Source organism: Canis aureus, chromosome 32 (genome assembly GCF_053574225.1).
Source record: "Canis aureus isolate CA01 chromosome 32, VMU_Caureus_v.1.0, whole genome shotgun sequence".
Classification (NCBI taxonomy): Eukaryota; Metazoa; Chordata; class Mammalia; order Carnivora; family Canidae; genus Canis; species Canis aureus.
The window spans coordinates 13730067-13754672 of NC_135642.1; the positions used below are offsets into that span (position 1 = coordinate 13730067).

Here is a 24606-nt window from a genome sequence, read left to right on the forward strand (position 1 = left end):
AACCCAGAAAAAGTAGTGTATGTGAACATTTTAATCTATTAACTAGGAACATAATCATACTCATTGTTCAGGGGCCTTATTAAGGACAGCCTGCAAAGTTAGATCGGGGACAGTAGGAGCGATCCTCAGTGCAAGTGTCATTCATGCCATTGGGCAGTACATTGGGCACTAGTAGGGACTGTGAGCCAGATGGCCTGAGTTCCTAAACCAGCACTGCCACTTCTCAGCTGAGTGGCTCTGTGGAAGTCAAATGAACTTCTATGCATCAACTCCTCCTGTCTATGTGGAGGATAATAGTAGCATGTAGGTCACAGAGACTTGATGAGGATTTAGAGCTAATATACAAGTAAAGTCAAGAACTGTATCTGACACACAGTAAAGGCTATACTACTATTTGCTAACATTTTTCTATGTATTCTCAACTTAATTAACACTTGATTACATAATACACGGATGACTTTCAGCAAGTTTTAAATCTCAGCTAATGGGGCAGCCCGGGCGGCTCAGCGGTTTAGCGCCACCTTCGGCCCCGGGGTGTGATCCTGGAGACTCGGGATCGAGTCCCACGTCGGGCTCCCTGTGTGGAGCCTGCTTCTCCCTCTTCCTGTGTCTCTGCCTCTCTTTCTGTGTTTCTCATGAATAAATAAATAAAATCTTTAAAAAAACAATCTCAGGGATCCCTGGGTGGCGCAGCGGTTTTGCGCCTGCCTTTGGCCCAGGGCGCGATCCTGGAGACCGGGGATCGAATCCCACATCGGGCTCCCGGTGCATGGAGCCTGCTTCTCCCTCGGCCTGTGTCTCTGCCTCTCTCTCTCTCTCTGTGACTATCATAAATAAATAAAAATTGAAAAAAAATATTTAAAATAAAATAAAATAAAATAAATAAAAAAAAATCTCAGATAATGAAACTTGCCGTTCAAAATTTCCATACTCATCTGCTGTATGTTTGGCATTTGAAAAGAAGATTTGTCAGGAAAGCAAATCATCTGTTCAAAAGAAGCCGATAGCCATTCTTCCTGGGATTCCCCTTGTGAATATGGACTTCACAAAATAGGAATTTGAAAAAAGTGGCAGCTTATTTATTTTTTAAGCCTTTGTCGGGCAAAAAGAAAGACAAAAAGGCAGTGGTAATGAAACCATGGGATTTCCAGGCAGTCTTTCATGGAGAAGGACCTTGTGCCCTGCACTTTTCCAGGCCTCCGGAACCTTCCAGGGCCCATCTTGGGACAGGAAGCCTGGCTGTTTGCCTGCTCCATGACCAGGGCTCCCCAAGAGGCCTTGATGGGGGAATTTCTTGTTCCACTGCCCTTCAAGTGCCTTAGGAGACCTTCTGGTGCTCTCCCACATGGGCTCAACCCCTACTTCTCCCGCAGGAGAGGCTCTGGTGCCACCCAAGGCTGCTCTGGAGAGAAGGAGGAAACTCCTCCCTGAGAGCATCCTGCAGGTGGAGAAAATCATCTGGACAGTATTCTGCAAATCACTGTCAGCAAAAAGACAGGATTTCTCTGTGACTCTATCTACATCATCTATGCATTTCTATTTCTCCTACTGCCACATTTTCTGGCTGCCATTTGGATGCCTCCTTTGATTTGTGATGAGAGCATACAAAAGCCCTTAGAGTCCGGTTTTTCTCAGAGGCATCTCTGGAGGTTGCATGGGCTGCCCTTGGCAGAGTCACTGCTCAGCACCTGAGCACATCATCCTTCCCCTAGTCCTTGCGAATGGAACTCCCCAGAGTTGTGCAATGAGACATCTCAGCCTTTGGGAGGGTGGCAATGGACTGGGAGGATCTGTTCCTATCTTTTAAACCATCTAAAAAGAAGTACAGTTTCTTTTGTTTGGATGACCCCTCCTTGGCTTTGCACCCCCAGAGTAACTGGTCTAAATCAGGAGACTCATAAAAGAGGGAAATAGAGGGGTGAGGGATATGGCAGGAGAGAAGAAAAAGAAAAGGGGTTTAAAAAAAGCTAGAAGTGGCAAAGAGGAGGAAGGCAAGGGAAGGGACAACAGGTCATGTCTAAGAGGGCAGAGCTGCATCCAGACCTGCTTCGTCTGCAGCCCTCTGTTTCATTGGGAGCACTGGAGAAAGGGTACAGGATAATACAGACAAAACACATCTCCACCTAAGACAGAACCTCAGCTATCCCACAACTTCACTTCTGCAACAGAACCACCAAATAACCAATTTAAGTTTTTGTGTGGTTTTGCCTCTATTTCTCCTGACAGGCCTTAATGAACGAGGAGATAGCTCAAAGCATGGGAGTGAGAAGCATAAGGGACAGCCAAGCAGGAATATCAACAGGCTGAATCTGGGGGGTCAGACAAGCCTCAGGGGTCCTCTGGGCTGAGTTCCCTGTACAGGAGTCCCCAGCATACCACACCTGAGCGGTGGCCATCCAGTCACCACTTAACATTGTCAGTGACAGGAAGCACACTTCCTCACAAGGCAACTTGATCCATTTCTGGACTGCTGAAATTATTAGAAATGTATTCCCTGTACTGTGTGGCCTTATAATGACCAATCCCAGGCCTTAGCTCTATCCTCTGAAGCCGCCCAGAATAGGTAATAACTGATCATTTTCTATAATAATCTTTTCAAATATTTGAACACAATAAGCATATTCTCTATAGCTTCTCTCTTCTAAAACAGACATACTCCATTCTGTTTTTGAAACTTTATATGTAATTGGCAAGAATTCAAAGAAGAATTCAAAGAAAACCTGACCAGGGCGCCTGGGCGGCTCAGTTAAGCGTCTGCCTTTGGCTCAGGTCATGATCCTAGGGTCCTGGGATCGAGCCCCATGTTGGGCTCCCTGCTTGGTGGGGAGCCTGCTTCTCCCTCTCCTGCTCCCCCTGCTTGTGCTCTCTCTCTCTGTCAAATAAATAAATAAACTCTTAAAAATAAACATACAAACAAACAACCTGACCAACAATGCCAGGTTGCTCGTGCTTACCGATTCAGAAAAGCATTTCCAAAGCGACTAAGCTTTCGAAATGGCTTTTTAGGATCCACAACTAATGCATTCCCTGGGGTGCTACCCTCAGTCTCTCCATACATCACAGCGATGAAGGAATCCGTGGTGGGCTCTGGACCAATCCTCATGCCTGGGAAATCTTGCTCCAGTAAGTATCTGGGAATGGGAAAAAGAAAAGAAACTTAGCAAGTTATCACAAAGCAAGAGGCCAGAAAGCTTTCTGGGACTACCAATTTTTAACATAAACATTTAAGAGCCTAGAAATATAAACACCAAGAAAAGGAGAATGGTTGGCATTTTACTCTCCTGCAAATGTTCAAAGCTTAAAATCTACAGACCTAAGCATGGTGCCCCCCACTCCCACCCTCGCCACCCTTTGAGGCCTAGTAACAGGTCAAGCATCTTGCAGACTTTCTGGATCTTCTGAAAAGGTACCTTTGCTTAGCACAATTCCTGATCTGGGCACCACAGATGCCATCCCAGGGAAGTGTACCCAGCCAGCTCCTGTGCAATCCTGCTGGAACCTACTCAGGCCCATCTCCTTTTGGGAAGTGTCCCCCCTCCCTCCAGGGTGCTGGGCACACCTGCTCTGTGGGCCCCGGGCACCTGGTGCCTGCAGCCATGATGGTGCTCACCAGGGGCACTGCACTTCTCTGTTTGTGGGCCCTCGCGGGCAGGCCCATGCCTACAGCCAGATGCATAGCCTCCCACATCCAGCACTGTGCCTGCCCACAGAGCGCACTCAATGTAGTGAATGTTAGAATGAACTACCTCTTCTCCTTCTCACCGGTGATTACTGAGGCCCGCACATCCTCCCTTGCACACTTTACAGCTCCCTCGGGTTCCTGGAGGTCATGGCCATGGAAGACCATCTCCAAAGAACTGAGCAGCAACAGAGGTTGCTATGGGGGGGGGGGGTGGGGGCCAAAGGAGGTGGAGAGGTTCAGATTAGATACCACCAGGAATTAGATACTAGCTCTATGTGCAAATTGGAAAAAGATGCCCCTTCCTCCAGTTAGACCCAGCCCTGCACCGGGGTTTACAGCTTAGCAAGCTAGCTAGATTTTACCCCCCACACACTCCCCTGCCCTGTGCCCTCGTGTAGTTTAACCTGCACCACTATGCACGTGGGACTAGCAAATGTCACTTAGGGTTCCTCTTCAGGGGGCTGAGGAAGCCAGTTGATATGGGACTGGCTCAGTGATATGGCTGGGGTGCGGCAAGGCAGCCAGAGGTGGAGCAGTGGGGAAAGTCTGCTTTCTGTGGTAAAGGGCTGAGCCCCTAACATAGCTCCTCTCCACCACCCCTCCCTCCACCAGCACTTTGTTCAGCTAAAGGCACTCAGAGCCCCTCCCTCCCCACCAAGATTTCCTTTCCAAGAAGGAACACACTTTCGTGTATTTATGCATATATGTGGTGGGAGGGGCAGGGCAAAGACTCCTCCCTCCTTCCTCTGCAGCCAAGGGGAACATGAAGAAAGGCATATTTTGGGATACGTTTCCCTCATTACCAAGGAGCAGGTGGAAATGCAACACCTTCACAGAATGCCTGACAGTGACTGGGAGCAGGTTCTGGAGGTGGGGAGCAGTGAACAGAAATGCCTCTTTGAGGTCCCAGGTCCCAACCCCGCCAGGGGCTGAGCTTTCACCCTGGAAAAGAAGCTCAAGGGCAGAAATGTGCATAGTTCTCTGGCTTCCCATTCCTGCAGCTAACAACGGATTTGGTACCAAGCTATTTGTTTATTTCTAATATGTCCCGAACTGATCAAATTTCAGCCCTGAAATTTTATTTTGATAAAATCAAAATTTTGATTTTATTTTCTGGGACAGAAGGACCTGCACTATCAACTGTCCAACACAATTTTGCCATCTTTCTAAGAATAAGAAATTAGGCCATCCCTGACACCTATGTTTTCTATGCCAATGCAACTGAAAACTTAGCAGGCTGTATTCTGAATATTTAATGGATCTCATCACTAGTTTTAGTGTCATCCAAAGTTTCTACATTTCTCTGAAGTTGTGGAGCAACAGAATAGATGACATTTAAATAGGTCCCCTAAATTTTGAGGAAATGTGAAGAAAAAAAAAAAAAAACCAATCAGCTAATAACACCCAGCATTTACCAAGTGCTCATTATTTCCCTGGAGCACAAAGCCCTCCACATGCACAACTATTCATGTATGTAATCCCCCTAATACTCTGAAGTGGGTGTAACATTATTCCCATTTTACAGGTGGGAAAACTGGGGCATCAGAGAGGCTAAGCAACTTGCCTGAGGTCATACAATAAGTATGCTTCAGTGGAAATGGAATGCAGGCAGTGGGACTCTAGGTCTTGCGCTGTCTCCAGGCAATGTTCTTTTTTTTTTTTTAAGATTTAATTTATTTATTAATGAGACACACAGAGAGAGGCAGAGACATAGGCAGAGGGAGAAGCAGACCTCCCCCAGCAGAGCCTGATATGGGACTCAATCCCTGGACCCCAGGATCACAACCTGAGCCAAAGGCAGACGCTCAAACACTGAGCCATCCAGGAGCCCCTCCAAACAATGTTTTAAACCTGGGTTTGAGCTGGTGGTTTGCTCAGAGATGAGGAGCACAAGGGGAGCTCATGGGCCTCATGCAGGGTGTGCCACTGGCCATAGACACCATTATCCTGTATCTCCTCAAAAGTGAGAAGAGCTCTCCCCACTGCCTTCCTGCATGGTTCTGGGGCTGCCCTAACAACAAGGGGACAGCTCTCTCCGTTTTCCCTAGAGAAAGCTGGAGAGAGAAGAAGCTACTTTTCAAAACATGTTCAAATTTAATTTTTAAAAAAATTCAAAACTTTTTCAGGTACTGAGTAGACTCGTAAATATCCTTGGAAGCAGAAATGTTCATGTTTACAAATTCTTATGAAATTCCACACAAATCTTAGAAATACTGGTAGAAGCCAGCAACAATAGCATCTCATGCTCTGAAACACCAAAGCTTATAGACTGAATGCAGAGTGCATGGATTTCATATACATCTATGAATTTAGGTGGTACAGCCACTTGCGGTCTCAAGTCTGAAACCATTCATCAGCAAAGCTAGAATTCAAGTCCACATCACATCCCTCCTGAGTCCACTTTGATTTTCATTCCCTGTGGCCTGGCTGATGCTATGCCAGGAGATCCAGGGTGCAGAAGGTGGACCACTGAGGAGCAGGGCCTGGGCTTGGAAGAACAGCAGTGTCACCAGGCTCCCTGCAGCACATGCAGTTCTCACGAAAGGGTTAGGTCCAAGTGCTGGTTTGAAACCTAACCGGCATTGTCCCATGGAATCAATGTTAACAGCAAGGGTTGGCTTGCAAGATAGCCTACAAAGGTCACACACGCCAATAAAACAGACAAACCAGAAAAGAACCATAGCACTACCTTTTGGGCAAAAACCCAGTATTGGGTACCACTTTGGGTGGCTCTCTGCAATCTTGCCCCTTCTCAGCACCTTCCCAGGCCTGGGCAGGAGGAGGACCCTTCTGCTCCAGGTGTCGGGAGGTGAGAATGGGGCTCAGGCAGGGGCGGAGGGGCTTGTGGATGCGGTGGTTCAGCGGTGAGTCCCCAGCAGGGAAGTAACTCACATGTAAAGGTGTGTAAGCCAGGACATCACTGCCAAGGAGAGCCCGAATTGCTTCTTAATGTTTATATAAATATATATAGGTTTATATAAAAGCACAACAAACACCACTAATTCTGGAATAACAGAGGTTTCAATGAAAAACCTAAAGTATGAAATTGTTTAAAGAGGAGCAGGTGTTTCTTATTTTCAAATTCATAATGTAATTGAAGCTAGAACTTCCTAGGTAGCAACCCTGCCAGACAGAACTTTAACAAATTATTTTTTAAGCATAGTTAAATAGGGACATCTGGGTGGCTCAGTGGTTGGGTGCTTCCTTTTGGCCCAGGGTGTGATCCTGGAGTCCCGGGATAGAGTCCCACATCAGGCTCCCCTGCATGGAGCCTGCCTCTCTCTCTCTCTCTCTGTCTCTCATGAATGAATGAATGAATGAATGAATGAATAAAATCTTAAAAAAAAGCATACTTAAATATATTTTGGTTTACATCTGACAAATAATTGTTCAAGTATGTTGCTAATGTGAATCAGTTTGAAGTAAAAGGTGCCTCTGAACTGTGACTTTGATAAATCACTTCACTTTTGGGTCCTAGACATAGAAGAGAAGTAGAACTAGGAAGGGCTATCCTGTAGCTTGCTTACCTTGTTAATTTGCTTAGTAATACTTTCTCCCACAGTTAAAAGCCAAAATTTAGCATTCAATTTCATTATCAAAGCAATACCAATGAAAGACATAATGTATTAACACTTTAAAGAGCTCATAACACCCAACTCTGGTAAGGGTGTAGTAAAATAAACACTCTGATATATATTATATATCAGTGGGAGAATCAGTTAGTATAACCTCACTGAAAAGCAGTTTGATACTTTGTGTTAAAAGCCTTTAAAATGGAGGTAGTTCTCTTTGAAATCGGTCCTTTGCAAAAATCCTAGATACGTGAAAAAGATTTTTGTGTGAAGATGTCCATTGCAGCATTATCCAGAACAGCAAAAAATTTAGAAAAAAAATTGTGTTCTCTTTCCCATGGCTCTACCATAATATAAAATGCACTTATTATATTTATGACGTATTTGCTGCCTCCACCTGGTAGGGTATATGCTGTAGGAACGCAGGGCTTTCATTCTCTTCCGTTCACTAATGCTTCCCACAAGCTTGGAACAGTCTCTGGTACATGGTTGAGGTGCTCAATAAATACTTGTTGAAATAATGAGTGGATGAGTGATTACACTGGCCTCTGTACCACCTTTTCTTTTTTTAAAGATTTTATTCATGAGAGACACAGAGAGAGAGAGGCAGAGACATAGCCCCCAGCTGCTGGTGTCTGCCCTAAGTAGGACCCGTTGGATACATGAGCTAATATATGATGTTCTAAGCTGACTGCCCAGAAAAGTTTTACATGGGGGGATGGGGAAATTCAGATACACTTAGGTCACACTGCCAGGTGGGCAGGCACTAAGGAACTAAGAAAAACCAGGACACAGAGTATCTGACATGAACAAAGTGTGAAGAAAGTGACGAGGTTCAAAACCAGCAACCTTGAAAAGTCTGAGCAGATCCCAAGTTTCGACATACAAAAACGGGTCACCTATAGGCACCAGGCTGATCAACTGTGTTAAACTTGGCCGTACCAGAGGCTTTCCCAGAGCTACGAGTCCTGGAGAGTTTGTGGTGTTATCCGCAATAACAAGAATTCAAAGGACCAAGAGGCCACAGGAAGACTACAGAAGAGCATCGCCAAGATGCTCTTGAGCCAAGAGCCCACTGCACAGGCATCCTGTGTGTTAGAAAGGGTTTCTGTCCCTGGCTCCACCTTGTTCTCCTTCTCCTGTGTTCTCAGAAAGGGCTGCCTCTTCCAGGGGTGACTGCTCTAAGCCATCAACGTAAAAAACAGATAGACATCTAGGATTTCAAGCAGCGGGGCAGAGGGATTGGTGGGGAGGATGGGAGACCCAATGTTTGCTTGTCCCTGTCTGCTGAAGGCCATGGCATTTCCTCGTCCAGGTGGCTCCTGGACACACTTGCCCAGCCTCAGATCAGGGAGCTGACTGCATGCAAGGGTATATATGGACAGTATCTTTTTTCTTCTGTTGCTTAGGCTAGAAAAAAACCTTTTTTTAACATCATAGCAAAAAATGTAGTTTGTTTAACACAAACCACAGGAAAAGAAAATCTTCAGGATGATGAAAAGTCCCTCAAAATACTTAAGCACCATCTTCTCAAAGATGAGCTTAAGGATGACCAAAAACAAACAAGGTAGTCACTCAAGGATAGGCTTTCCGAAATTCCAGCTGCAAATGTTGTCTCTCCTGGTAGTCATCCATGCATTGTCTAGGTTCTGACTCGTGCTTGGAACAATGGAAAAGACATTAATTATTTTAGTAGCATAGTGGTCCTCCTATTCATGGAGGATTCATTCCAAGTGCCTTGGTGGATGCCTGAGCCCTCCATGCACAATATTTTTTCCTATACATACACACCTATGATAGGGTTTAATTGATAAATTAGGCACAGTAAGAGATTAACAAAAATAACTAATAAAATAGAACAATTAAAATATACCATCATAAAAATTATGTAATGTGGTCTTTCTCTTTCTCTCAAAGTATCTTGCTCTACTGTACTCACCCTTCTTGTGGTGACGTGAGATGATAAAATGCCTACGTGACAAGATGAGGTGAGGAAAATGACATAAGCATTGTGATGTAGCATTAGCTACTACTGACCTTCTGACCATATGTCAAAAGGAGAATCATCTACTTCTGGACTGCGGTTGATGGTAGGTAAGTGAAACCATGGAAGTAGAAGAGCGGATAAGGGACGACTACTGTATATCTGACGTTGTAGGATTTGTTATGTGCTGATGTCTTTATATGAATAAATCTATTTCATCCTAAGTACCTTATGGGGTTGGTACTATTTTTATCCCCATTTTACAAATGAAAAAAACTAAGGTTCACATAAATTAAGTGGTTTATTAGAACCTAAATGTCTTACCCATCCTGTGAGAACACTACCTGCCCTAAATCATAGCTTGAGAGGCTATCAGCCTGCAACAGAAGCGTTTACAGGAATGCATTCTGTGAATCATAACAAACATACAAATCTCAGACTTTTTAGTAGGTATTCAATAACTACATCAGCACTCTAAAAAGTAATATGGCACATATAATTCGGGGTGTTTTATGAGCATTATTTTTCAATACTCAAGCCAAAATCTAGAGAAATGGCTTGTGTGATGATGAAATGTTTAGAAATGTTTGTGCATACATTGGCATCTGTGCATAGTTTGAAAGTTCAATTCATTGATATGGAGTAGGATATTTTTAAAAAGAGCATTTAACTATCTCAAACAGTCATTTTGTTCTTTTGAGCATTCGTTACTAAGGTTTTAAGTCATACAGATGTGAAAGAAATATATAAGGTACAACTTTTGAGTTCAGTGGAGAAGCAGTTATATTTCCTTATTTTAAAATCCAGGGCTAAGAGTTTAAATACACTTCATTTTAAAGTGTTGGCAAGCTTTACAGAATGTACTTTTTACTTCTAGTACTTGATCCACTATTTCACTAGGAGAGTGAATGAAAAGAAAGGGTTAGTCCTTCAACTGATTTGTGTTGAATCTAGAAATGATGTTTTAAATCAGTGTCCTTTGTTTATCCTTGTGTTTAATACCAAGAAATGTAAGTGGGAGAAGAATCGAACATTTGTTATCATTAAAGTCTTAGAAAATGGTCAAGAATATGTAATTATTTCTTAGCAAGTAAACACCACCACCACCACTACCCCTTCTGGACACCACTGAACAATAGATTATTATGAAACCACACTGTACAGTTTATAAGGCATTTTTATTTTTTTATTTATTTATTTTTTTTTATAAGGCATTTTTAGAAAAGATTTTATTTATTTATTCATGACAGAGAGAGAGAGAGAGAGAGGCAGAGACACAGGCAGAGGGAGAAGCAGGCTCCACACGAAGAGCCCGATGTGGGACTCAATCCTATGACTCCGGGATCACACCCTGAGCCGAAGGCGGATGCTCAACCACTGAGCCACCCAGGTGTCCCTATAAGGCACTTCATACACGTTTTATCACTTTGCCCTCACTGTTGTTGGAGCAGACATTTTATCCCTGCTTAGGACAAGGTAAGCAGCTAGCACTAAACCACATTAGCACAGGAAAATGACTACTTTTAACATTTTGATCTATTTCCATCTGTCGTTCTGTGAAGATATTTTTTTCTTTATAAAATTGGGATCAGAATGTTTAAATAATTTTGCATCTAGATTTTCCACCATTAGTTTTTCCTCAGGCCATCAGAAATTCTTTGAAAACAATTTTTAGTGGCTGCAGACTATTCTAAGATGAATATCTAATAACTTAGTTTGCTACTTCCTTACTCTTGGGCATTTAAATAGCTTCCCATTTCTTGCTCTTATAAATAATGTTGAGATAAATATCACAAATATCTCACTTTCTTTAAAATTTTAATCTTTGAGTTGCTGAAAAACTAAGGTCAAGCTTCACTTGCATTTTAAACTCAATGTCTTCCTTAAGTGTGAAACCTAACTTTTATTTTCATTTTTATTTTTCCCTTAGTTAAATCACAGACATGTTATGGCCATGGCTGCTTGTTCAAGTGACATCGTCTTTGAAACTGTTGTGCCTACTATGGAATCTACATTAGCCTATGGGATCAAGAAACTGGAATTTGCTGGATAAAGCCTTTTCACAGCTCTATTTTTCCAGCTATGAATGGCATTTAAATCATGCAGGGCTGAGATGTGCTTAGGGCACAGTGGTGTCTAACCTGTGCCAGTACCAAGAGCTGCTCCACTCTGCCTTCCATGCTATTCTGGAAGGAGGCCAGAAGAAAGAGAAAGGAAAGGAAGGAGATGAAAGGGGGAGGAAGTTCACTGGAATCATGGCAATATGCTTCCCAATTTTTTATAGCCCCATTAATTTCTCTAATCATTCATTTGCTCATGCAATGAAGATCTAATTAAGTGAGGACTTGTACTTTATGAACCAGACAACAGAATTTAGGTTGATCTGGGAACACTGGCAAGCGTCATGATAAGGCTACAGAACACATTTCCCCAAGTGCCTTAACTATAGGACCCTTTTTAAACATCTATTAACAATCTCCCAGAATTACCTTCCACAGAACACAGGTTAAAGGAAAAAGTAAAAAGGCATTTAATGAAGCTCGACATCTGTTCTAGTTTTTTCCAATGACATTCTTCTAAACTAGTAATAAAAAGATAATTTCTTAATGTGATTAATTTATAAAATATTAAACTAGTAGGTAACATATCTTAAAGTGAAATAACAAAAGCACTGTTGTCACAATTAAAAGCTTGATGTAGATGATCACTTCCCAGTACAATCAAATACGAAGCAGAAGAGGAAACAAAGTGATCATGAATGTCATTGACATAGCTGTCTATCTAGAAAATCCAAAATACTGAAAAGCTCTCAGAGTAACTTGAATCAAATGAGCAGATACAAAATGGAAATGCCTAAAAATCATTAGCTATCTCACATTCTCGCAATACCCATCTAGAAAATAAAAAGGAAAAAAAATCTGATTCACAAGAGTGAAGGATTATAAAATATCTAGGAAAAACATTAATATGAGTATATAGAACCTATGTAAGTAAATCAAACACCTTTCTCAGGTCTACAAGAGGTCTGAGTTAAAGCCATACTGTGTTCTGGAAAGAACAAATACCAAAATACAGTGCAATTCCAATATAAACAGATCCGAATGGTATTTTCTGAGAAGAATCTAATGAAGTAATTTTGAAGTTCCTCTGAAAGAATAACAGGAAATGATGATTGACAGTATTTGCAAAATAAAGAGAAGTGAGATCAGAAGGGTCTGTGTTACCACTGAATTAAAGAATGTTTTAAAGTAACAGTCCTTAAGAGAGTATGATGTGGGCATAAGAATCTACCAACAGAGCAATATGACAGGAGAGAAAGGTTCCAAAAGATTCTAATATTTAATAAGTTAGCATATGAAGAAGCCTCATGTGGTAGCGGAAAAAATAGGATTATTCAATAGTGCTAAAAAATAAAAAACAAAAAATGAATACTTTCAAAAGAGATTTTAAGTAGATTAAAGAGTTAACTATTTTATTTTATTTTTTAAATATTTATTTATTTATTTGGCGGGGGGGATGCAAAGGTGGAGAGCATAGGGAAAGGGAGAGAGAGAGAGAATTCCAAGTAGACTCCACACTGAGTGCACAGCCTGATTAGGGGCTCGATCTCATGACCCTGTGTTCATGACCTGAGCTGAAAATAAGAGTTGGATGCTCAACCTACTGCTCCATCCAGGTGCCCCCAAAAGTTAACTATTTTAAAGATTTTTTTAAACTTAAGGATTCCGTAATATTTAAGGATTTTCTAGAGGCATAAAAGACATCATCCAAGAGGAAAGAAATATTAAGAGTTGCTCACAAATATTAAATATATCTCCATGACAAAAAATTATCATAAAAATTAAAAAGGCAAACCTCAAACTGGAAAAATAATAATTATGACAAAAGACTGACAAACATTATTAAGCAAAATATTTAAACACCTACATCATAAAGACTAATATTCCAAATGAAAATTGGGACAAAGTTCACAGATAACTCACAAAGAAACAGATGACAGCTACATATTTTGTAAGTTCAACTTCACAGTAAAAGGGAAAAGAAAAGCAAATTAAAAGAAATTTTTTTCCTGCACACTTATGTTTTTAAATAATAATACATAGTTTTACTGACAGTTTGTGAAATCATGATCCTCATATTAGACTCTGTGGTAGGAATCTAATTTGGAATGACTTTTCTGAAAAGGAATATATGTATATATATATATTCAGGATAAAATATATGTTTTATTTTATATAAAATATATATACATATGTATGTATATATGTAATCAGCAATATACATAAACTTGAAAAATATTTATACCTTTTGATGCAGTAATTCATACTATTCTAAGGAAAAAAAGGAGACAAAGGTTTACAGCCAAGAATGTCCACTGCAATATTATAGATAACAGCATAAAATTAGAAACAATGTTCCAAGCTGCAGGATAGACTAGGATACAGTCATGAAAGCTATTTCTGAAGATTACTTCATGACACAAGTTCATCATATCATATTAAATGAAAAAGGCTGTTTATTAAGTTGCATTTTTTGCATAATTCTCAGTTTTGTAAGCATGACTTCTATGTCTTCATCTAGGTCATTCACTAAGAATGTGAACAGATGGAGCTTGGACCACATGTGATGCAAGGGCCACCAAAGCGAGCCTTTCTCTTCTGGGTTGAGGCCGACCCGCTTCGTGCTTAAAAGATTCAACTATCATGAACTTTCCTCTATCAATCGTTCCTAAATACTTCCTGGGGGAGGCTACCTAAGAATGACTCTGGGAGGTGGTTTATAAAAACCAAACCAAAACCAGATTTCTGAACTTCTCCCACAGAGATTCCGGTTCAGGAGGTCTGGGATTGAGGCCTTGAAATCTCTTTTCAGGCTCCCAGTGGTTCTGACCCACAGCCAGATCCAGGAACCATGGCTTTCTAGTTCATAATTTTCCAAGGTTTTGAAAAGTATACTGAAAGTCTTTTAGAAGTAAACTTCTAGATGTGAGTTAAAGAAGAGAATTTTATAATTAAAAAAAAAAAAAACAACCCAAACCTATCTCCCCTTATACTTCTACTAATCCTGTGACATTACTCCTATCCATCAGGCAGGTGATGTAGTAAGTGGACAAGAGGCCGTCTTGCAGGGTCTCTCTGCGTGACTGTTGCCACCCACACCGTACCACCTGGCCCTGGAGCCCCCAAACCCCTGCTCTGAGGCCTGCCTCTTAGGTTAAAAAGCTGCTGTCTACGGGCCCCTTCCATCCACATTTCCCCATTTCCCCAGAACGCCTGTCACCAGGACACAGTACCTCCCTTCAGTAACCAGCTGCTAAGAGTTTTCTATATTTGACCCTTCACCTCCCACTCATTCCTCAACCCACCGCCACCTGGCTTCCATCACCACCACTTACTGGCATGGCTCTTGCTGAGGTCATCCTGGCTCTTGATGGCTAATCCAATGGATCCATTTCAACCTTTTCCCCAGAAGTATCTGGCCCTGTTGACCATGCCCCCTCTTTCCCTGACTTTTGTGGGGGCTACCTGATGCCTCACCTATTTAGCAAATATTTTTCCTTTTTTGATAGCAGCACCCAGAGGAGCTACCACATGGCTTGGGGGCTGTCCACCCACTGCAAGCATGGGTATTCCATTCCCCTGGCTCAAGGAATTGGTTCAGGATGGGTAAACGGCCAAGGTCTAACTATTGAGACTCAAACCTAAGACTTTTGCGGAAATGGTTGGGAAGAGGTTCTCTTTTTTCCCCACTGGGGTTGCTTAGCTGGCAGAAGGTGAGTCTGGAGTCAGAGATGGCCACCTGCCCATCCATGAGATGCAACTGCCTGAGAAGGAAGCCAACATGAGGGAAGGCAGCAGAGCTGAGAGACAGAGACCAGATGGCACCACTGGGGGTCCTAGGCCAGGCCTCAAGCCAGGACACCCTGGTCTGATCAGGGTCTAATCATGAGATAATGTACCTTTCTCCTTAAGCCTTCTTCAGTTGAGTTTGTTACAACCAAAAGAGCCCTATTATGGCTCTAAATCACCATCCTCCTGTGACATTACTGCACCTCTCTGGTGACTTGTCCCTGGGTCTCCACAAGCTCGTCTTCCTCTCACTCCAGACCTGTATATCCAACCCCTTTTGGACTTTACACCTGAGTGTCTACTCAAACATGGGCTTAAATTTAAACTCATAACTATGCCCCCACTCTTCCTCTCTGTGTGTCCCTCATTTCAGTGGATAGCTCCACCACCCACCCAGTTATCCAAGAAACCTGGGCCTCATCATGACACTTCTTGCCCTCATTTCCTGGTCTCATTTGGGCAGCTAATTCTGGCTCATTCCTCAGAGATCAGCTTTTAGGTTGTGTCATCAGGGAGGACTCTTCCACCCTCCAGACTGAAGGAATGGTCCCTCCTATGCCCCCATCCCACCCTGTGCTTCTAGGGTCACAGCTCCTGTCACCCAGAGCCCTACTGGCTTGTGGATTCTTATTCATATTCCCCATGAAACTCTAAGTTCTGGGATAGCCAGACCCTTCCCAGAAATCAATTATTATTTGAATAAACAGATGCTGGGGTATACTAGTATGATCTTATATTGCATATTACAGATAGTCCATTCTTCTGTAAAAATTAAGTATTTCAACATTTCAGAAAGATCTACAAAGGGCATGGTATTTGGCAGAGAAGACTATCATTTTCAGGGGCTCCAAGGCCAGGCTGACAGTGAGAACCAACCAACTGGGCCCACAGTGTTTTCTTAATGGGATTTTCTTTAATGGGCAAACCAGGCTGCTTCCTGGTGAGTACCCTCGCTTCTCGTCATTTTAATAACAGAGTCTATGGCTTACCAAAGGAATGAAGTGGAGCTTTGTTCTTTAATAGAATCTATTTCCCCCTTTTTTCTGAAAACTGGGACATTGGCCTGCTTCAAATTTTCTGATATTCCTCATATTCTCATCACTTCTTAAAAATCACCAGACAGCTCTTGGAGCACAAGTATAAGTTCTTGCTATCTGGCCCTGCCATCTACTCCCACCCTACACCCAGGTATTTACTGGGCCATGCCTGCGCAGCCCTTGGGGGGTTTCTCATACACCCTCCCACCTGGCTGGGGTCCCTTTCACATCTCTGGATTGTTTGCTTTTGAGAGAAAAGGAGAAAAGACGATGATACTAGCTGAGTAGTTCTGCTTCCTGGAAAGGCTACAGCAAGAGTCTGGAGCAGTGGGCCTATCACTTCCTGATTCTTTTTCTTGTTCTGCTCAAACCGGAAAAGGCCTTTTTCTTCGCTGAGGCAATTTCACCTTCCCAACCTGCTTACAAGCCTCTTTTTTTTTTAAAGAGATTTTTAAAAAATTTTTATTTATTTATGATAGTCACAGAGAGAGAGAGGCAGAGACACAGGCCAAGGGAGAAGCAGGCTCCATGCACCGGGAGCCCGACGTGGGATTCGATCCCGGGTCTCCAGGATCGCGCCCTGGGCCAAAGGCAGGCGCCAAACCGCTGCGCCACCCAGGGATCCCTGCTTACAAGCTTCTTAATACTCCATACTGTCCATAAGCCTTGTTTCCACACTTGCATATGGAGCTTGTGTCCTCTTTCCCCCCATTTACACTATATTTAAATGATACTTAAAGTTTTATTATTTTTTTAAGGTTTTATTTATTTATTTATGAGAGACACAGAGAGAGGTAGAGACATAGGCAGAGGGAGAAGCAGGTGCTCGATGCGGGACTCAATCCCAGAACCTCAGGATCATGACCTGAGCCAAAGTCAGACACTCAACCACTGAGCCACCATCCCAATATTTAAAGTTTTAAAACATAATTACTTTATCAAGTATTTTATAGGAAAATATTATACTTTGATTTTACTAGCTTAATTTGAGTGTCAGGAAGAATGAACATATTTATACATTGACGAGAATATACAGGGGGAAAATATAGGGATTGTGTGATAGCTATTTGTACTTTCCTTTCTTCCTTCTTTTCTTTCTTTCTTTAAGATTTATTGATTTATTTTAGAGAGAAAGAAGGGAGAAAAAGGGAGGGAGAGAAATCCAACAGTGGGGAGGGACAGAGGGAGACGGAGAGTGAGCCTTAAGCAGACTCTACTCAGAGCAGAGCCTGCCACAGGGCTCGATCTCATGGCCTGAGATCACCACCTGAGCTGAAACCAACAGTCAGACACTTAACAGGTGCCCCTGTACTCCCTTTCTTCCTCAGCTATACTCCTTAGTTCCTTTTGTCCATGTGTTCTTTTGGCTTATTTCCATGATTTTTGGTTTGCCTTTTTTTCTGGCAATCCTTTTTATTTTAAATTATTGGATACAGATGCAGAAATTATCTGACTGGCACATTGCAGAATTATGGAAATTAAAGAAAGCACAGGATGCTGAACTGTTGGAAGGCTGAATTGTTTTATATTTTGAATTGAGACAAAATTCATAAAACCTACCCTTTTAAAGGGTACACTTTTGTGGTTTTTAGTACTTTCACAAAGTCGTGCAACTGATACCTCTAGTAATTTCAGAACATTTTCATTATCCCCCAAAGAAACTCTGTACCCATTAATAGTCCCTCTCTATTCCTTTTGCAATGTGGATATCTAGTTGTCCATCACCATTTGTGGAAAAGAATGTCCTTTCCCCCATTGAATTGTGTTGGAACTCTTGGAAAACCAAGTTTACCAGACATATGGGTTTATTTCTGTACTCTTAATTCTATTCTGTCTTTATGTCTATTCTTATGCTACTATCACACTGTCTGGTTTATTGTAGCTTTGTACCAAGCTTTGAAATTAGAAAGTAGGAGAACTCCAGTTTTGTTCTCTTTCAAGACAGTCTTGGCTATTCTAGATCCCTCACGTTTCCAAGGGAATATTAGAATCAGCTTGCCAGGCAGACTGGGTGGCTCAGCGGTTTAGTGCTGCCTTCAGCCCAGGGCCTGATCCTGGGGATCCAGGATCGAGTCCCATGTCGGGCTCCCTGCATGAAGCCTGCTTCTCCCTCTGCCTGTGTCTCTGCCTCTCTCTCTCTCTCTTTCTGTGTCTCTCATAAATAAATAAATAAATAAATAAATAAATAAATAAATAAATATTTTAAAAAGTATGCAGTGTATACAAAAGGCCTTGCTGACTGGCTTTAGAATGAGAGAAGTTTCCTTCCTATCAGTGCAGACTGTGTTACCAGTGACCTCTTGGTATAAACAAGAAGCCAGGTGGATGGGAATCTTTGACTATGTAAGTCACCCCATAGCCAAGTATGAACTTCTAGTGCTCAGTGCCTAGAAACAAACAACCAAGGCACCAACCAGCTTCAGAGAAATGCAGGCAGAATCCAGGATGGCCAGCAACCTGGGCTAACTCCACTGCTTTCAGTTTCAGGGCAGGCTCTAGAGGGTAGCTGCCTTTTTGTTTGGGGCTTCTTTCCTCTTAGGAATTAAGTCTGTTCCTCCCAGCTCCACTCTGAAACCAAACTCCGGTCTCTGGCGGCTCACCAAGCTTCCTGTCCACCTTGATTTCCTTCTAACCTAACAGGTCCACTTTGTGCCCACTGTCTAAGGACAAAATCACTTAGGCCAGGGAAGGTCTCAAGGGCAAGTGACTTCTTGGTAAGGAGACTACTCCCTCACCCTGAGGTTGCCCATGGCTCCAGGGCCTACCGAGAAATGGTCCATTTGGATAAAGATGCCAGGAGTCAAATCTCAATATCTTTTTTAAAAGTATGCCTAGCCATTCCACAAAGCTGCCCACAAATGATAAAAAAGGGAGAAGAGTGAGGCTATGTGAGCAGAGATGGCCACATCACATCCAGGTGGGTACAGCAGCAACAACACTCCTTAATCACACATAGCACAGTAAAGCCCTGTGGCAAAGACAGACAGGAGGAACAGCCCAAGGGACTATGAGCATGCCCCTGCTAATGTCTGCAGGGATTATAATTATGACAATGCCCGGGCGGCTCAGTCAGTTGAGTGACTGCCTTGGGCTTGGATCATGATAGAGCCCAATGTTGGGCTCCCTGCTCAGTGAGGAGCCTGCATCTCCCTCTCCCTCTGCCATCCCCCCTCCCCAGTTTGTGCACTTTCAAATAAATAAACAAAATTAAAAACAAACAAATAAATATGACAATGCCTGCTTCTTATCCTTTATCTGTGTATTTCAAAAGGCCCACCTCCCACTCTTGTACCACTTGGTCACAATACTCCATTATCCCATGTACTTAAAAACTGGTTATTACTGAGACCTTAAAGGTACTGTCATTTTTCAAGGTAACAGTTACTGTAACATTTCTATGATTTGAGTGTCTGGAGTAATATATTTAATACTTTTTTCACCTAATTAATAAGCACCAAATCAGTCAATTTAAAAATTAAATTATTTCTCTCAGTCTTCCTTCACATTCACTTCACTATCTGGAACTATATTTCAATCTAGTGTGTTTGCTTTGCTGAATTCATTCATAGTGTATCTGCACGTCTGAATTGAACACATTTCCTGTAGTGACAACTACTCTATTTGTAGGAACTATTTAGGTCACTAGGATGGAGAAAAGGAGGACGCTGCTTAATAGAAATGGCATATATCCAAATATAGATGCAGTTTTCTGAACACCTGTTGAACATCGATGATGAAGAGATCGTTACAATTTCCCAAGCCCTAGACCAAAACCTTTAATGATTAGTCACTTTAAGTGACACAGGGTTTAAACCCAGGAAAATAAGTTTCCTAACGAAAGAAAGTGAGTCTTCCAAGTGCCTTACTTCTGCTTTAGAAAAGGAACAGGGTTTCTTCAAAAAGCATTTTGTTTCAATGTAAATTATTTCCCAACAAAAATCACTTCAGAGGAAACCATATGATTTGAACCCTAGTAAATGCACAGTAATTGTCTGCTTTTGGAGACAGAGGAAGCCTGACAAATATTTTCAGTTGTCAAGGGAGGAGGGAATGACCCACCTAAGAAATGGAAACTAACGGACAGTAATATGACACTCCCCCTTAGTTCCACGGGGCGCCGGCTGGGGCTGCAACACAGTTAAACTTCCTACGGCCTTTCCATATAAAGGCGGGGCTGTGCAAGAGCTGAATAAAAGCGGCCTCTTACCGGCTCCCCCCAGCACTGTGCTGGGGGTGGCTTACGAGGACCTACCTCGAGGGAAGGGAGCACTGGAAACACCCTCTACTGTTGACATTCATTCATTCATTCATTCATTCATTCAATAAATAGTTATGCGCTCGGGGCTTAATTCTCCAACTATGACTCAATAGCCCATTCGGATCCCACACACCTCCGTCCCCATTTCCAGCCCTAGGCCTCACTCGCTCATCAAGAAGATGCTTATTATAGCCTCCCTCTTCCTCCCTCCCTTCCCCGGGTCCCCAGGCCAGGGTGACAGGACAAACCCAGTCGGAAGAGCCCTTCGCCAAGAGCAAAGAAGGAGGGCTCCGAGTACACGGAGACAGGGCTCCGGAGACCTGCCTGCCTGCGTCGGGAGGGCCAGCCCCTCCTAGGGCTTGCCGCGCCCCGGGGCGAGGCTGCGGGCTCCCGGCGCTGGGACCCGACGACCTGAGGTCACGCCGGTGCTGGAGGGGGAAACAGCCGCGAGGGGATCCCGCACGGGGGCGGGGGTGGGGGTGGGGAGCGGGGCGGCGGGAGGCTGGCGAGAGCCCACGCACGCTTGGGGAGGGCCGCCTCCACCCAGGTGGTGCGAGCAGGGTCCCTGGCGGGGGCGGGTTACCTGATGAAGGTGGTCTTGCCCGTGCTGTACTGGCCCACCAGCAGGATCATGGGCTTGTTCTCGAAGTCGGCGTCCTCCAGCGCCGGCGAGTGGAACTCGTGGAAGCGGTACGCCTCCTCCAGCGGCAGCACCTTGCGCAGGTAGAGCGAGCGCAGGCCGCCGGTCACCGTCTGCACCGCGTCCGCGCCGCCCGCGCGCTCGCGCCCGCCCGCCTGCCGCCCCATCCAGCTGAACATCCTGCAGCCGGGCCGCGCTCGGCGCCCGCCCCCTCCGGTCGGCCCCGCGGTCAGACCCCGCGGTCAGACCCCGCTCCGGGTTCGGCCCTCCCCGGCTCGCACTGAGCAGTCCCGGCCGCACTCGCCGCCGCCCGAGCTGGCCCCGCCTCGCGCCGTCGCAGCCAATCGCTGGGCGCCACGTCACGGCAGCTCGTTCACTATTCAGAAGGCTCGCTCAAGTCCTTCCTCATTGGGCCGCGGCCAGCGCGGGTGGTGGCGTCAGCCAATGGAGAGGAGGTTCTTAATGAATTATTGATGACGGAGTCTCTCCGCGGGACGGGGCGGGGGAAAGGGTGTCTCCCGAGCGTGGCTCCGCCGGGTCACCCGAGGGGCCCCCTTAGGTCGCCGGGGCTCCACCTCTGTCCAGGTGGCGTCCACTTCCGGGCAAATCTGAGCTGGCAAAGTGAGCCTCCGGAGGCTCCTGCTTAGTCTCCCAGGAAGTCTACTCCTCCCAGCCTTATGGGGCTGGGGACAAAAGTGCAGAAAGTTGACAGGCAGGTTCTTTCTACCTGCTGGCAGGCGGCTATTTACCTTCGTTTTATTAGTGAAGAGACCTTGACTCACCGACTGACAAGATTTGAATAAGGGGAAGGAGACTCCAATTTACTTGGGGAGGTGCTTCTACTTCACACTGCCTCCGCCAAATTCTGGATCGATGGAAGGCCTCTGGCCCGTATTTTTCTTTATTTGATTTAATGTAAAATTGAAGATTTAATCTCATCTTCATTATTACAACTTAATTACCACATATTGACACGCAAAGGAGTTATCATTACCTCCTAGCTCTCTCTTTTTCAGGTTAAAAGGACAGGTCTAAATGGAGACCGGGAGAAAATAATCAGCCACCACTTTTGGTTTTCTAGTTAATAGTTTGAGAATACGTCTCAGTTGTTTTAGACCGTTTCTCAGGTGTGATCCATGAAGTCACCTGGGTAAGAATAACCTGGGATGCTTGTTAAAATGCAGATTTCGGGACACCTGGGTGGCTCAGAGGATGAGCCTCTGCCTTTGGCTCAGGGCCTGATCCCGGGTTCGGGGGATGGAGTCCCCCACATTAGGCTCCTCACAGGAAGCCTGCTTCTCCCTCTGCTGGGTCTCTGCCTCTCTCTGTGTCTCTCATGAATAAATAAATAAATAAATAAATAAATAAATAAATAAATAAATAAATAAATAAAATCTTAAAAAAATAATAAAATGCAGATTTCTGGTTGTCACCCCAAGCCCACTGAGTTAAAATACTGAGTAGCAATGGAGCTCAACAAGTACTCCCCAGTGATTCTGATGTACCCTAAATTTGGGGAACTATGATGCACAACAATACTTCTCTAACTTGATAGCCATGCAGATTTTGATTCAGGGGTGTGGGTTGGAACCCCAGACTACATTTCTAACAAGTTCTCAGGTGTTTCCAATGCTGTTTGACTATGGACTATACTTTAAGTGTCAGGGCTGTGGTGAAGATAGAATAGGACTTGGCAGAGAAGATCTGGGTTTGAATCCTGACTGCATAAATTAATGGCTATGTAGCCTTAAATGCAATGAGGGTCCCCTTTGCCTCAGTTTCCTTGTTTGTAAAAATGGGAACTCCTTGGAAGTTGTTGTGTGGATCAAATATTTAGAGGAAGCTGTATGTAACTAGGGAAGTGAACAGAAACCCAAAGGAACATGAACTTAGATATCTGCCTCATGTCAGAATAAAACAAAGATTAAAATATAAAAATAAACATACCCCCCAAAAAAATAAAAATAAAAATAAACATAGAGCTACTAGAAGAAGGTACAGGTGAAGATTTACAGAATTTTGAAAGGGAAAAGCTTTTCTGATCAAAACCAAAGACAGAAATTATGAAGGAAAAGGTTGACAGGTTTTTCAACAAAAGAGTAAAAGCTTTAGTGTATTTAAAAAAAATACAAATCCATGTAAACATGCTCTTTACCATATGATCCAGAAATGGTACCCCTTGGTATTTATTTAAATAAGCTGAAAACTTCTGTCTGCATAAAAATTGCACATGGGGATTTATAGCAGCTTTATTCATAATTGTCAAGACTTGGAAGCAACCCTGCGTCCTTCACTAGATACATTCTGCTGTGATACAACCAGATGATAGAATATTATTCAGTGCTAAAAGGAAAGGAACTATCAAGCCATCGAAAGACACAGAGAAACCTTAAATTCATATTACTAAGTGAGAGAAGACAATCTGAAAAGGCTGCATACTGTATGATTGTAACGATATGACATTCTGGAAAAGGTAAAGCTAGAGGGAAAGTAAAAAGATCAGTGATTGCCATGGGTTATGAAAGAGGGAAGGATGAATAGGAGGAGCAAAAAGATTTATAGGGTAATGAAATAATTCTTTATGATAATATAAAGGTAGACACATGTCATTCATTTGTCCAAACTCATTGAACATATAATATCAAGAGTGAACCACAATGTAAACTGTAGAATTTGGGTGATAACGTGTCAATGTAGACTAGGTTCATTGATCTTAATGAATCAATTACACTCTGGTGCAGAATATTGCTGGTACGGGATATTGATAGTGGGAGGCTATGTATTGGGAAGGTAGAGGGTACATGGAGACTCTATACTTTATGCTTCATTTTGTTGTGAATTTAAGACTGCTCTAAAACATTCTATTAAAAATAGTATATATAAAAAATAAATCTGTTAATGAAGGTAAAAGGCAAAAGACAAATTGAGGAAAATATTGACAGACATATACAATAGATATATTTAATTAAGGATATTAGACCTGTAAAAAGCCACTAAAATTATTAAAGAAATGATGCTTCATTAGAAAATAAGCTAAGGACATAAACAACTAACAAGACAAATACAGTTGGCCAATAAGCATTAAATGATGTCAACCTCCATTAATAATCGAAAAACATAAATTTAAAATGAATAGGTAACATTAAGAATGGCAGACTTTTATCTTTCTAAGATAATGCTAATGTTGACAAGAATGTAGAAAAAGTTACCATCTCACACAATGCTAGATATGGTGTAAATTGCCACCTTAATGGAGTCCATAATTATCAAAAATCTTGAAATGCACATTCAAGATTTCCGCAACATCACATTTAATGGTGAAATTACTGAATGCTAAGATCAGGAACAAGGTAAAGATATCTATTCATCACTTCTGTTTAATGTCATACTAGAAGTTCTAACCAGTACAATAAGGCAAGAAAAAGAAAAAGTACCCAGATTCGATAGGAATAAATAAAACTGCCTTTATTTGCAGAAGATATGACCATCTATGTAGAAAACTCTATGGAGCCCACAAAAAAAAAAAAGCTACTACGACTAATAAGTGAGTTTAGCAAGGGTGTTGGATACAATACACATATAGA

At 42.9% G+C, this 24606-nt stretch overlaps 1 protein-coding gene across 1 annotated transcript in view; it reads right to left on the reverse strand.

The window, feature by feature from the left end:
- EHD4 (EH domain containing 4) overlaps positions 1-21300 on the reverse strand; it is an 80212-nt gene extending 58912 nt beyond the window's left edge. Inside the window, exons 1-2 of the mRNA XM_077880753.1 lie at positions 20966-21300; positions 2955-3131 (exon numbers count right to left, since the gene is read on the reverse strand). Coding sequence (XP_077736879.1) covers positions 2955-3131; positions 20966-21201 — 413 coding nt within the window. The 5' untranslated portion in view covers positions 21202-21300. The remainder of the gene's footprint in view (positions 1-2954; positions 3132-20965) is intronic.
- Between the last annotated feature and the right edge of the window lie 3306 nt (positions 21301-24606).